The sequence below is a fragment of the Lipophrys pholis genome (genome assembly GCF_963383615.2).
Source record: "Lipophrys pholis genome assembly, chromosome: 4".
In the NCBI taxonomy this organism is placed as follows: domain Eukaryota; kingdom Metazoa; phylum Chordata; class Actinopteri; order Blenniiformes; family Blenniidae; genus Lipophrys; species Lipophrys pholis.
Genome location: NC_137637.1, coordinates 32,955,937 through 32,969,577, shown reverse-complemented (window position 1 = coordinate 32,969,577; position 13,641 = coordinate 32,955,937). Strand labels below are relative to the sequence as shown.

Here is a 13,641-nt window from a genome sequence, read left to right as displayed (position 1 = left end):
TCCTACAGCAGTGTTGGGTGAACGCCAAGAGACGCCTCACTAAAAACAAATAAAGAAATAAACATTAAGACTCTGTTAGATATTATTTATTACTGTGAAAATATCACAGCAGCTCATCGGGGCATTTCGCCTCATGAAGCTTTAAATAATTTACATGAATTCCAGGACGTTCTGTTTGTTTGTAAAACTAAAGTTTTTGTTGGGTTTGTTTTTGTTTACCATCACATTTCTATTGTTTTCCAGTTTGTCCCAACTTAACTAGTCAGTGAGTTTTAATTACATGGAGTCACTGAAGGGGGAAAAAAACGTTTTTTTACTGAAGACACAGAAAACATTTTCCTTTCAAATTATCTTTATTTAATTGACAGTTTCTCACAATTTCCCCAATCGTCATATTTCAGATTCACTTTGGTAAATCAGAACACAGAATAATTCAGGAATTATTCACTTTTATGTAAAACAAGAGTTTTCTTTACAGAAATAATGATTTTAATCAGATAAACTTTAACTTTCTTTATTTCCAAACTGACTGAACAGAGTGAATCTTCATCCTGGCTTCCAGTTTTGTGCATTTTATCCTGATCACACGGACGAGACGTGTTATATTCAATATGTTGACTTCTCTCCTTGATGTGTCCGTCTCCGCCAACAACACTGCAAACTGACATGTTGCTCCTGTTTCTTATTAACGCTTCACTGATTGTCATCAAAAGTTAATAAAATTCCATAAAAGTTAAAATTGTTTGTTGCTGGAAAGATGAAAAAAAAAAGAAGAAATTCTAGAAGATTTTTTTTCCGATTTAATATGGCGATGTTGCGCATGCGCAGTAGCAGCGTTTCAGAAAAAGTTTTTTTTTTTTTTTTTTTTTTAAATGGAGACGGAGTCAAAACATTTTCCACCTTGGGAACCGTTTTCATAAAGTTGTGTTTTCAGTGACTCCGTGCGCCGTTTGTCTTGCAAACAGACTTCTAGGAAAATGTTCAGATTTCACTTGGAAACGTGTAAACAGACTTTAAACAGCCGCACGTGTCCTCGAAGCTGAGACGTGTCATTTTAAGCATTAAGAGTCAACAAGTTAAACTATTTTAATGAAAGAAAATCTCGAACAAAGCAGCATTCAGCAGCAGATTCATCATCATATCAAGATTAAACACTTGATTTAGCAGATTCCGTGAACGTAAACACACTAAACATTAAACTAAAACGGAAAGAAAAAGCAGAAAATGATCGTCTGATTAAAGGATCGTTCGATCGTTGTACTTTTACATTTAACAAACACAATTCAGCTTCAGGGAATTGTGTGTTACAAAAATTAATTAGTGACTTGCCTTCATCAGTTTTGTGTTTGTCCAGTTCTGTGAGATTTCGTCAACAAATAACTTTATTTTTGGAATTAATAACCGCAAATATCCAAATTCCGCATAAAGTCTGTCCAGTATTTTATGTAAAGATTGAGCACAAAGTTATGAAACTATAACTCTTGAACTAAACAACAAGATACTAATGGTCTCGGTTGTTGATAAAAAAAAATATTCAGGTTGTCTGTTTCAAAAAAAAAAAAAAAAAAAGATCATTAATTTGTCAAAGTCTCTGAATAAACATCTGATTGAAGCTGATTTGATCGTTTGCCTCTTCTGAGGCTGAAACCAGAGCGTCTGGATCTCGTCACTGTCGACTCTTTAAGTGCTAATAAATCAACTAAATGCGTCTCTAAGTACTTTAAACGTCTTTGTGTCGACTAAACATTTCTTTAAGCTCTGGAAACGCCAGCGAGCTCGACACAAAGAGCCTTATCGATGCGTCAGTGTCGGCCGGACGTCCTCTCGCTGCTCCCAACCCAACATTATTTATGACTCGCAGACTTTGGGGGCGTCGGGCGTGATTCTCTGGCTCCGTGTGATGCGGCCGGTCTATTGGTGAGCGGCGCTGGAGGGTCCGGCGGGTCAGTGCTCGCAGGGCGTGTCCAGGCTTTGGCCACACTTCCAGCAGCAGTAGTGATAAAGGTGCCACGTCCGTCCGTCTGCCGTGGTGAGAAACGACTTGCATAAGATCAGCTGAGGAGGGAGGAGAGGAGCGAGAGGCAGTGAGGAAGTACAGTAGTAATATTCAACGAGAGGCGGTCAGTGAGGAAGTCCAGTAGTAATATTTAAAAATCTCCTAGAAATGTGTTGTTGTTGTTTTTTTGTGTGAAGTACCTGCAGGTAGAGGATGCAGAAAGTGGGACTTTATATGTGTTTTTGGTCAATATTACACGTGTTGATTACAGTACAGTACAGTACAGTACAGTATAGTATAGTATAGTACAGTGCAGTACAGTGCTATATAGTACGGTACAGTACAGTACGGTACAGTACAGTACGGTACAGTACAGTACAATGCGATATAGTATAGTATAGTGCAGTGCAATACAATACGGTACAGCAGAATGCAGTATAGTATAGTATAGTATAGTATAGTATAGTATAGTGCAGTGCAGTGCGGTGCAGCGCAGTGCAGTGCAGTACAGTACAGTACAGTACAGTACAATGCAGTACAGTATAGCATATTATAGTATATTGTAGTGTAGTGTAGTATCGTATCGTATCGTATCGTACAGTGCATTGCAGTGCAGTACAGTACAGTACAGTACAGTAAAATACGTTATAATGAATCGATAATAAAAGTCAAATAAATCCTGTATTCATCATAGTTATTCATGTTTAGGGGCGTATATGTGTGGAGTTTGCATGTTCTCCCTGTGCGTGTATGTATTCTGTCTGTTGTGTTTGGTTTGTACTATGGCGTGTGTATTTTTCTTTGTACTTTTTTATTTTTCCCCATAAGCGGAGCCGTTAGCATGCTGTGTTGTGAGGCGAGGAGCAGGCGGCCTCACCTCGTCGCAGCCGGAGCACCGCGGCCACACCGTCTGGCAGTAGTGTCTCCCACACAGCAGCTTCTGCTGGGACCAGAAGTAGACCAGGTCCACCAGACCCTGGCCGCACTCCGAGCACGTGAAGCAGGTGGGGTGCCACAGGGCGTCGTGGTAACCGGCGCGCTCCGCGTAAACGGCCGGGGTCTCCATGGCAACCTCACCGCGGCAACCGGTACATCTCTATAAGAGCAGGAGGTCATGCACGAGAGTTATTCATCTTCATCTTCGAGACCCCGGAGAAACCAAGTAGGAACTTGTGAGGTTTGTCTCGTTCTGAAGAGAAGACTTTAATCTTAAATCTCTTCTGCTTTCCATTTCTCCTGAGTCCAGTTCGTCTCGTCCAGAAGTTCCCAACCTAGTTCTTGAGGGACAAACATTTCCACCTTTTGTAAGCGTAGACGACCTCCTACACACCCTGAGCAATTACAATAAAAGTTGAAGGAACCTGGTGAAACAGTTTCTTTGTTATATTCTATAATGAAGAACTCTTTGAGACCGTCCCCGGGGGTCTCTGGTGTCTATCGTCTCCACCAAGACCTTGTAAGTGTCGAGCCTCAGAAACAGTTATTCAGGAATGTCTGATACTCTGTTAATACATAAAATATATATTCATACACTAAATAATTGTGAATAATACAGCAAGTATATATTTATGAGGTAATTCTTTGACCGCAGCAGAATTGAGCAACATCGTACTGTGAAGGTCTGAAATATAAACTGTGTGTGTGTGTGTGTGTGTGTGTGTGTGTGTGTGTGTGTGTGTGTGTGTGTGTGTGTGTGTGTGTGTGTGTGTGTGTGTGTGTGTGTGTGTGTGTGTGTGTGTGTGTGTGTGTGTGTGTTAAGCTGCGATAGCAGCATAAAAGGTTTTTTGGAAACAAATCCAGGTTAATCCACACAGAAAACAGATGTGTTTAGGATTCGTGTAAAACAGATCAAGACTTCTGATCCTTCCTGAGTTGAAACAAGGAAGTTTTTTATTTATTTATTTATTTTTACCCAAACAAAGCAGCAGGTTAGACAATGATGATTTATAGAGTGCAGCTGAAATACACCCAATAATAACGTCTGACTTGTTTTTAAAAGAAGTGGTTTCAGTTGTTTTGTTGATTCTTGAGGGTTCTTATTATTCCAGATAACGAGCGTCTCAAAGTCTGGGCGTCGACTCGGTTCTGGTTCCGGTGATCTTGACAACAAAACTACAAGATGTCAGAAACCTAATTTTACTTACATATTCAGTCTTGTTGCTTTCGTCCGTCCCGTTGGTGGAACAAGCAGCCGAGCCGCCCTCCTGCTGCCGCCCCGCATCCTTCTTGTCGCTGCGATCCTTGGCCTCCTTGGCGTCCTTGGCGTCCTTGCCCTCCTTGGCGTCCTTGGCCTCCTTGGCGTCCTTGGCCGCCCTCTGAATGGCGGCTTCTTTCAGAGCTCCTCCCTCCCCGGGCAAGGCCACCTCCCCGACTCCCAGCGCCTCCTGCTTGTACTGCTTCACAAACAGCAGCATGGAGGAAATCTTCACAGAACAAGAGAGGGAACGCTGCATCAAGCTGCATGAAAACACGGGATGCGTTGAAGTTCTGATGATGGCGGGTCGTGAGTTTGCGGGGCTCGTCACCTCCTCCTCACTGGTCAGACTCTGACACTTCATGGGATCCTGGTCGTACGCCGGGAGCTGGATGAGCAGGTTCCTGCGTCGCTGCAGGGCTCCTCCGGTCCCTGAGACGGTGTGCTGGCTCGCTGGGAGGAGCTCCATGTACTGCATGGCCTGAGGAGCAGAGCGGGGCCGTCAGCATGGCGTCGCCAAGATCAGCTGCTCTCCATGCACGTTCATTTTAGTTTCATTAACCTGTTTTACTTCTTGAGTAGCACGGTAACCGGTGAGTGTAACTTGCCCTCACGTATAAGTGTGGATGTGTTTGCTCAGGAAGCAGAGAGACCCCCCCCCCCCCCGTGAGGCTTAATGCTCACCACTGTGCCGCCGCTCCAGCTCTCGCAGGGTTAAATAAATAAGTCGACTTCACTGCTGAGGTATTTATTTCTGCCCCGCTGTGGAGGTGTTTGTATTCCAGTTGATACCGAGAAACGTCTCCAGTCTGTTTCCCTTTAGATTGGATATGTTCTCATTGTTGGGGAGGATTTTTAACATTTATCTTTTAATTTCTTTAGTTCTGAGCTTCTCACACCCGAGACGGTCAGACGGAGGTTAAACGCGTCACGCCGCCGCGTCACGGGACGGTGAGGACGTCTCGGGGGGGGGGGAAACATCTGGAAAACGGTCGCAGTGTTGGGTTTGGATCTGCCTCCACAAGTTGAGCCACAGTTATGTCTGTCATCATTGTAATTATAGGTTGTGAAGCCCGAAACACACTCGGGCCTGTTTGGAAGGGAAACACAGAGGCTGTTAGGGGAACGAGGAAAGGAACTTCAAAAACTTTAAATTCAGAGCAGCGTGTTGGGACACCAGGGAGGAAGAGAAAAGCAGCTTCACACACTGATATGCTCTGTTTCTAAATCAATCTTTCTTAGACGTCACCCGATTCGACATTTTGACAGTCATAAAATATATGAATGGATTGTTATGCTGAGCATTCAGATTTGTTTCGCCCTATTTGTCGTGGTGGAGTATAATCCCGTCTGATAGAATCTGACTTCAGGGGCGTTTCCACACACTGTGGGGGCATCATGGGGGGCCCCGCCAACTTTATAGTAAACACTCATGTTGATTGATCCCATAAACAGCTTCATTTTTATTTATTTATTTTTATTGTTTTTTAAGGATGAATAGAAGCATAATATGATGATATCCCCCTCCTCCCCCCACACACACACAAGCCTCTAGGTGAGCGACAGACCCCAGGACAACTCCAACGTCTCAGCGTTGCCCCTCAATGTAGTTCAGAAAACTAGATCCGATGCTTTAAGTAAGTCTCTCTAATGGTACATAAACACTGTTTATAAACCCTCGGCAGCATGTGGCACAATCGTTTGTGGAAGTTCAGTCAGACATTTATCCAATTTAGTGACTTTCTGATGCAAAACATCTGGGTCAGTGTTGTAGCGGCGGCTGTGGGATGTCGGTTAGAGCAGGTTCTGTTATAATTCTGTTAAATAAAGTCAGAATTCTGACTTCTCTAACAAAGTTCATCACACGCCTTGCCGGCGCGGCAGTAAAATGACTGTCAGCGTACTCTTATTGTGTGTAAATTTCACCTGAGAGAGTTTTAAACGGGCGGAAATGTACCTAGATTCTGTTGTCTGGTATTTCAGTGAGTACTCTTTTAAAGAACTTGTGCTCATGAAACAAAGGATTAAAAGCAGACGGCTGTTTGGCGGCACCGTCCTGCCGGGTTAGGGTTAGGGTTAGGGTTAGGGTTAGGGTTAGGGTTAGGGTTAGGGTTAGGGTTACTATACCACTTCAGGTAAACAGAACAAACCACTTCACACGGAGAACGAGTCTCACCAGCTTCTGGTTGAGGCCGGCCGGCGCCCAGTCGTACGTGATGGTGTTGAAGGTGGGGTCTTTGCGTGACACCACCGGGTTGGTGACGATCATGCGGTTCCTCTTGTACATGCGCAGGCCGCCGCCTCCTTTGACCTTGGCGGTCAGGTGAGCGCAGGGCGAGTCGGCCAGCAGGCGGCCCATCAGCTGGTCGTCGTCCAGGTCGCTTCCAGGAGCGTGGTCCACCGTGCTGCAGCCGCACGCCGTGCAGGCCTTCCTACCACAGACGAGAGGACACTCGGCGATGACGTGTTCATGCAGAAGGGGTGTGTGTGTGTGTGTGTGTGTGTGTGTGTGTGTGTGGGGGGGGGGGGGGGTATACCTCCAGAAATGTGGCTGAAGTCCAGAGCAGCTCCCTTTACAAAGGAGACACTTTGCCGCTCGTCCTGCTGCTCCTGGACTTTCCTTTACGGACATCTGAGAGGAAACACGACACACGACTCAGTTGTACGTTATATTAAACAACAGAACGTTGAAAGTATCAAATGTTGGATGTATAAAAACAAGTTAAAGATACGGCCAGGAGACAAAATCATAAAAAAACAGATGTCATGGTGTAGAAGAGATTAAAAACGTTCACAAAAACAAGGTTGGGCTCCATCTTTTTCACCAAAACAGTTTGCAGACTTATTAACAAAAATAAAAGCACAATATTCCCAACGTTTTTTGGCGTGCTCTTAGTGCACGTGCTCTCAATCTAACGTTTGCGCCTCGCCTCTTAAAGGGGCAGTCACACAGAATTAGCGAGGAAAAGTTTGTTGAGGTTGTTTAAAGTAGCTCCAGTCTCTGTGACATGATGGTTTGATTGGTACCGAAGGTCGTCTTCCAAATACAAAGTCGACGGTTCGATCCCTGATCCTGCTCTAACCAATGGTAAAGCAGTATAATTGACTCTAAGTTAAGCCAATTTACAAAGTATGGATGGGAAAAAAAGGGTTTTTACGTGGAAAATGAAATGCATTATACAAAGAACTCAGAAGAAAAAAAAGGTGTGACGTGATGATAAAGGCAAGTGAGGACGTGTTGGATCGGGAGTAAATGTTTTTCGCTGAGTGTGGGAGGAAAAATGAAGAGACTCAGACACACAAAAGCAGGAGGGATGATTTCACTGGTCCACCCAGTGAGCTCATCATCTCTGTCCTGACCAACACTGCACATCCTCCTCCAGACAGATAGAGAGGACCGTTTGAGGAAGGAAACTCAACTCGTTGAGGCGAATTGTCCCCAGGTTGGGACGTTTTCTGAGATCTGAAGAAATGACCGGTGCTCCCCAGAACTTTATTTAGACTCGCATGACTCAATGTTGGAAATAAACAAACGCAGCCGACAGATTTAGCCGCGCGGCTCTGGCAACACTTGGACATTCATTTGTGGGTTTTTTTGTTAAGGTGACAGCCAACAGTTGGCTGATGCATTATGACAGTGAGTGTCCTCGCCACTCTGGGAGGACAAACAGGTGAGCGGAGGCTGCTTTTAAATCCTCTGGCAGGAAACCTGATGAAGGTTCTGCTGGAACAAGCTGCTGCCGACGGGCCGACGGGCCGACGGGCCGACGGGCCATCCACCTGAATGTCACCCAGGACGAACCAGGCCAACAATCCCAGTGGATCAACACACGTAATACTCTGAATATAAACACACAATACGCCCTGCCAGAGTGGTAAGGTATGTGATGTTAAACCTGCTGGCAAGGGATTATGGGTATTTTTATTATCCTCGATTATCCACTTGTTGTATCCCTGTTCGTCTGGACACACAGACCAGCTTGTGTTGACGTTCCAGATGTGAAGAGAGACTAATAATAATAATAATAATAATAATAATAATAATAATAATAATAATAATAATAATAATAATAATAATAAATTATTTTTATTATTATTATTATTATTATTATTCTGAATCTCAACTGTAAAGGATAGCAATAATAGAAAAAGACTAAAGCAGCAGAATATTCAAACTGAAAAGGAAGGCTATTTTAACAAATGCCCATTTCCCCCCATTTTTCATTTATTTCAAAATCTGACAGAAATGAAAGGAACAACTTGTGTGATACGTGACACCAACATGGATAGAGATAGTGATAAATGTTTAAAGCAGTATAGCTATGAATCAAGCACTGTGTGGGTCAAGGTACAGCCTCACATAAGGAGCAGCTCAGTGTCAAACTTGCTCTGAAAACAGCTTCTTTCTGAGGGAAACGTGTGTCAGCTCTATATTTAGGAGTCCGATAAGGAGAGTATGTTGGATCAGACTGTGAAATTCCAAACATGTGGACTATGCGAAGAGGAAACTGCGGGAAACGCAGCGTGATAAGAAGCCGGAGGTCAGAGAGGACTCGACCTGCCGAGGCTGAAGAACAATCCTCTGGATTTCCTCTTGTTTTCAACTCCACCCGATAAAAATAAGCTCCAGCTTCAGTCGCAAACACTATTCGTGGTCCGTAGCAGTGATTCACAACCACTGCTGACTTTATTTTATTTTATTTTATTTATTTATTTATTTATTTATTTATTTATTTATTTATTTATTTATTTATTTATTTATTTATTTATTTATGTCCATATTGCAGACACTTTGATAAAGTCTTTTATAATAATAATAATAATAATAATAATAATAATAATAATAATAATAATAATAATAATAATAATAATAATAATCCTCATCATCATCATCATCATCATCATCATCATCATCATCATCATCATCATCATAATACATTGTGCACTTCTAAGATAAATGCTTAAACTTAGTTTTTGTGACATAACTGAATCAAATGCAGACTCACCTATTTTCTAAGACATTAAAGTTATCGTTCTACTGAACGGGTAAATCCTCATCGGAAGTTAACAACGTTATTTTTCCTGTAAAACTTTAAGTTTAAATTATGTGGGAATTGATTGAAGAATCATTGTTAATTCGTAAAATACATTTCTGTCTATAAACTTGCAAATTTCTATTTAAAAAAAAAATTCGATTTAAAACGCATTTTAAATTCCAGTTTTGTGGTTGATGAAGGTATACTACTTTAAGAAGTTTTATATGAAGAGTACCTGACACATATTTCACATTTTACATGATAATTTTAAATGAATATGTTAGTTATGTTGACATATTGGTTGTTAAAAGTACTTGTGGATTACAGACTAACTTATCTTTGATCTGATTTGCCCAATTTGACATCCATTGTTTTCTTTTAATTTTACAAAACAAAAACAAGAATTGTCCAAATAAGAAATGATTTACTTGCACAAACTATAATACATCCGATCCACATGTTTTCTTTAATAGATGTGCATTATTTTGGATGGTTAGAGTCAATAAAACGTCATATTTCTGTCAGTTTATACATCTTGCTGTGATAAAAGGTGCAGCAGTCCCACACACACACTGATAATCTCACATACTTCAGTTCTTAAGCTTCAAATCACATTGGCAGTTGCATTTTTATGATATTAACTTTAGACTTTGTTAACCCTTTATCGTTGGACTATTTAGAAATTTCAGCACTCGGGAGTTGATAAAGATTTATCTAAGAGTTAGTTTAAAAAACACAAGTTAAATGTTAGCACTAAAAACCGGTTAGAAAGTTTAAATTTGAGCAATTTAACTTCCTATTTCACAACTTAATCTACAAATTGGCTAAAAGTCAAACTGGACGTCTTCAGAAAAAAAAAAGGGTTTTTCCAATGCTTGTGTTTTATCTCAACCACCATGTGGCGCTATAGAGCAAAAACAGAGATTTTATTTAAAAGAAAAATAAAAAGGTGACGAGTTCTGGAACTGTCATTAACCTTAGAACTGTTTGTGTGTGTGTGCGTGTGTGTGTGTGTGTGTGTGTGTGTGTGTGTGTGTGTGTGTGTGTGTGTGTGTGTGTGTGTGTGTGTGTGTGTGTGTGTGTGTGTGTGTGTGTGTGTGTGTGTGTGTGTGTGTTTATTTCCATCCTGATGATGGCTGTTTTTCCAGCTCGGGGGCATAAAGACGGGGATCAAACCTCCCGACAGGTGACACTGATCCCTCAGGTTATCAGCCTCAGACTGACAGCAGTGGAGTTATGGGGGGGCTGGGGTGGAGGGGTGGGGGTGGGGGTGGGGGGGGGGGGGCGGATTTGTGGTGGGACAAAGTCCTGGCAGGGCAGACCCGGCCCACAGGGATCAGGTCCTCGTGGTGATGGATTACCTTCATAGACAGATTTAGAATCGTCCGTCTCTTGGACGCTGGATGTGAACGAGCCTCACAGATTAATCCTCACTGAGACTGAAACATCTTCAACTCGATATCGAGCGTTAAGCTGCTGAAAGGTGGGGTTAAAAAAAAAAAAAAAAAAACCCTCGGAAAACTGGGATCACTACGTCTTTTAAAAGCGACCTTCAAAAATTAAACAGCAGAGTGAAAATTGAGGAGTGCAGCTATCTTCAGTAGGAACTTGGTGGTGTTTGGTCATTTGGCAGCAGCTTCCCAACGCAGCCCTTCGTCCTCAATATCTAAGCGATGACCAGTTTAGAGTCAAAACCAGAAGCTTGACCCAGTGAGGCGGCACAGCGCGAACCACTGCACCACCTCGTACACAACAAATTCTCTCCATTCATCCCACTGAGGCTGTGGACTGGACCGTACAGGACGGTTCCCTGGAGAACATCCGCAGCAGGACATAACAGAGGTTGTGAACAAAAAGTAAATATCCATCTACTGAAGTGTTTTAAATACAAACTTTATCCTCTGTAAGTTGTTGGAATCTAATCCTGTTGACTTTGGGTGTAAGTAAGGGAGCATCCTGCTGAGGTTACCTGGTCTGAGATGCTTATCTGAAGTGTGACTGTCTTTGGAAGTGAGGAGGAACTTGGAAACTCCACACAGGAAGACACAGACCCGGATTCAAACTCGCTGCTTCTCGCCGCCGTTTGACTGCTAACAAAAGGCTTTAAATCCAGAATTGATTTTCAGCCATATTATAATTTCATTGGAGGAGCATATATTCATTTTTCTGACAGACTGAGGGAAAATCTGGGACAGCAGGCGTAACAACTGACATTTGACTCTGAACTCATGATGGTTTTCCTGTCAATCCCTTGAGCTTGGGCGCGCAACTTAACCTCCAAGCAAACTTCAAACTAGGAGAGAAAAGTGTTGAAAGTTTGCAAACATTCCAAATGAAAATACTGAAGCGTTATGTCTGTAAATCAAATAAGTTCAGAGCTCTTGATTTGGCCTTCAAACGAGCAGAACTCAATAAGAAACACCAAACATGTTTCTGGCTCAATTCATCCCAGTGGCCACTGGTGGTACTGCACCATGAATCACCTTCCCCCAATGAACTAAACTCTCCATCACCAAACAAGGTCAAGTATCACCTCATCTTATTGGGTTTTGCGCCACGAAGCTTTTTACTGTTAGTAATACTTCGTGCACGATGTCATCCAAGTCTAAAGTTTATGAGCAAAGCGGGAACAGGCGCAGGAACCATAAAGCCGTTTGTGAGTTTGGCAAAATCATGTCGACGAGTGTGTTTCACTGTTTGAATGCGACGCCTCACAAAACAGCCACGTTCGGGGAATCAAGTGAAACGGTGACGAGAGCAGAGATGAAGGTGAAGGGAGTGAGAAGATTGAATGGAGGAGCTCCACGGGTCAGTTGGTCACGTCAGTAATGTCAGTAAAGCGTTTTTTACAGGAGGAGATGTCGTACGGAGTGACCCACTGACCCTCGACCTCCACATCTGGAAGTGTGTGTGTGTGTGTGTGTGTGGGTGTGTGTGTGTGTGTGTGTGTGTGTGTGTGTGTGTGTGTGTGTGTGTGTGTGTGTGTGTGTGTGAGTGAGAGCAGGGAGGCAGATGTTCCTACCTTCTCCATGGCTGAGCTCACGTTCATGTTGTCCTGCTGAAGCTCCGCTGCTCCCGCCGCCTCGGCTCTTCCAGAACAATGAGACTTTAAATTCCTCTCCTGTCGACCACACTTCCCTCCCTCCCTCCCTCCCCCTCTCTCTCTCTCTCTCTCTCTCTCTCTCTTTCTCTCTCTCTCTCCCTCCCTCCCTCCCTCCCTCTCTCTCTTTCTCTCTCTCTCTCCCTCCCTCTCTCTCTTCCTCTCCGCCCACAGGCGTCCCGCCGCCTCTCCACACCGTCTAGCCTTTCATCAGCTCACTCCTTCACCTCACTCTCTGGAGGCTCACGCCCTTCGCTCTCCTCGGTTCTCTCCCGCTCGGACTCAAATCAAGAGAAATTCTCTCTCAGGTTTTCTCTTTCTCTGTCGTCCCTCCTGCCAGCCCTCCTCCTCCTCCTTCTCCACCCTCTGCAACATGAGCAGGTCTCTTCACCTTCAACCGGGAATCGCAGCACTTCCCTCTCACACATCGACAGTCTGCTGGAGCGGTGGAAGTTCATCGCTCTGTTAGATCTTTGCAGCGACTTTGCAGGAGACCTTGTGCCGGCAGAGCGGCAGTCATCACAAGGATTCATGGTTCTGCAAACAGCAGCTGCACCGTTCCCGATGAGGACTGCCAGCAGAGCCGGACCGGTGTCTCCGTCCGGGACTGGTGCTGTGAGTCCTGACCGGATTGTTTGTCTTTTTAATCTGAGACAAAGACTGAGGGGAGCTCTGAGGGATTCCCTGCTCACACTGCAAGCCAGTTAGAAGGAAAAAAAAACCTCTCAGCCAATGGGAGCATGAGAAACTCCTCCTCCTCCTCCTCCTCCTCCTCCTCCTCCTCCTCTCAATCTGCAGGTTTGGAAGAGTTCCGACTGAGAAAGGAGCAAAAAAGCAACAACACATTCTAACAGAACCTTCTTATTTGTGACGTGTTGAATTTAGCTCCGTGGAGCTTTAATGGACTTGAGCAGTCAGGATCTCAAACATTTACATAAAATGACTTTCAGACATTCAAGACATTTTTTTTTTAAAAATAAAACTGAAGCAAAAAAAGAAGAATCTGATATGTTTCAAAGAAACTTTAACATCAGATAGTGACATCAACACGGACGGTTTCAAACTGCAACACGGACAAGAAAATATATTTACATGGCCTGAGAAGATAAAGGCCCAGGACGTGGGACGTGAAGGGGGAGCGGTACGATGGAGGGATGGATGAAGGTGTATTAGTAGACAAGTGGAACCAAAACAATATCAGAAATGAGCCAAACAGGATCAAATCCAACCAAATAAGATCAAATCCAACCAAAACAGGTTCAAACAAAAACCAAACATACTTCTGCAATCTGCATAGTCCTCGCCTGTCCTCGCG

The 13,641-nt window shown here is 43.5% G+C and overlaps 1 protein-coding gene across 2 annotated transcripts; it reads right to left on the bottom strand.

The window, feature by feature from the left end:
• Positions 1-1,071: 1,071 nt before the first annotated feature.
• On the bottom strand, positions 1,072-12,988 carry lmcd1 (LIM and cysteine-rich domains 1). 2 transcript variants are annotated; one of them, XM_080461082.1, is made up of 8 exons: positions 12,718-12,988; positions 12,249-12,315; positions 6,728-6,822; positions 6,367-6,622; positions 4,522-4,671; positions 4,141-4,419; positions 2,874-3,092; positions 1,072-2,055 (listed from the first exon to the last, which is right to left on the bottom strand). In XM_080461082.1, exons 2-8 carry the CDS (start codon positions 12,273-12,275, stop codon positions 1,945-1,947), a joined length of 1,137 nt encoding a protein of 378 aa, XP_080317208.1. In that variant the 5' UTR covers positions 12,276-12,315; positions 12,718-12,988; the 3' UTR covers positions 1,072-1,944. The 2 variants fall into 2 exon arrangements, with proteins under 2 accessions (XP_080317208.1, XP_080317207.1); XM_080461081.1 differs by lacking the exon at positions 12,718-12,988 and having other exon boundaries at positions 12,249-12,352.
• Positions 12,989-13,641: the final 653 nt, after the last annotated feature.

Bases quoted from the DNA above. Each gene is read 5' to 3' on its own strand.
- lmcd1 (XM_080461082.1), bottom strand. From the start codon at position 12,275: ATGAACGTGAGCTCAGCCATGGAGAAG. The intron at 6,623-6,727 runs GTATACCCCCCC...CGTCTGTGGTAG, and splicing joins CTTCAGCCACATTTCTGGAG to GAAGGCCTGCACGGCGTGCG. The intron at 2,056-2,873 runs GTGAGGCCGCCT...CTCCCTCCTCAG, and splicing joins GGTGCTCCGGCTGCGACGAG to CTGATCTTATGCAAGTCGTT.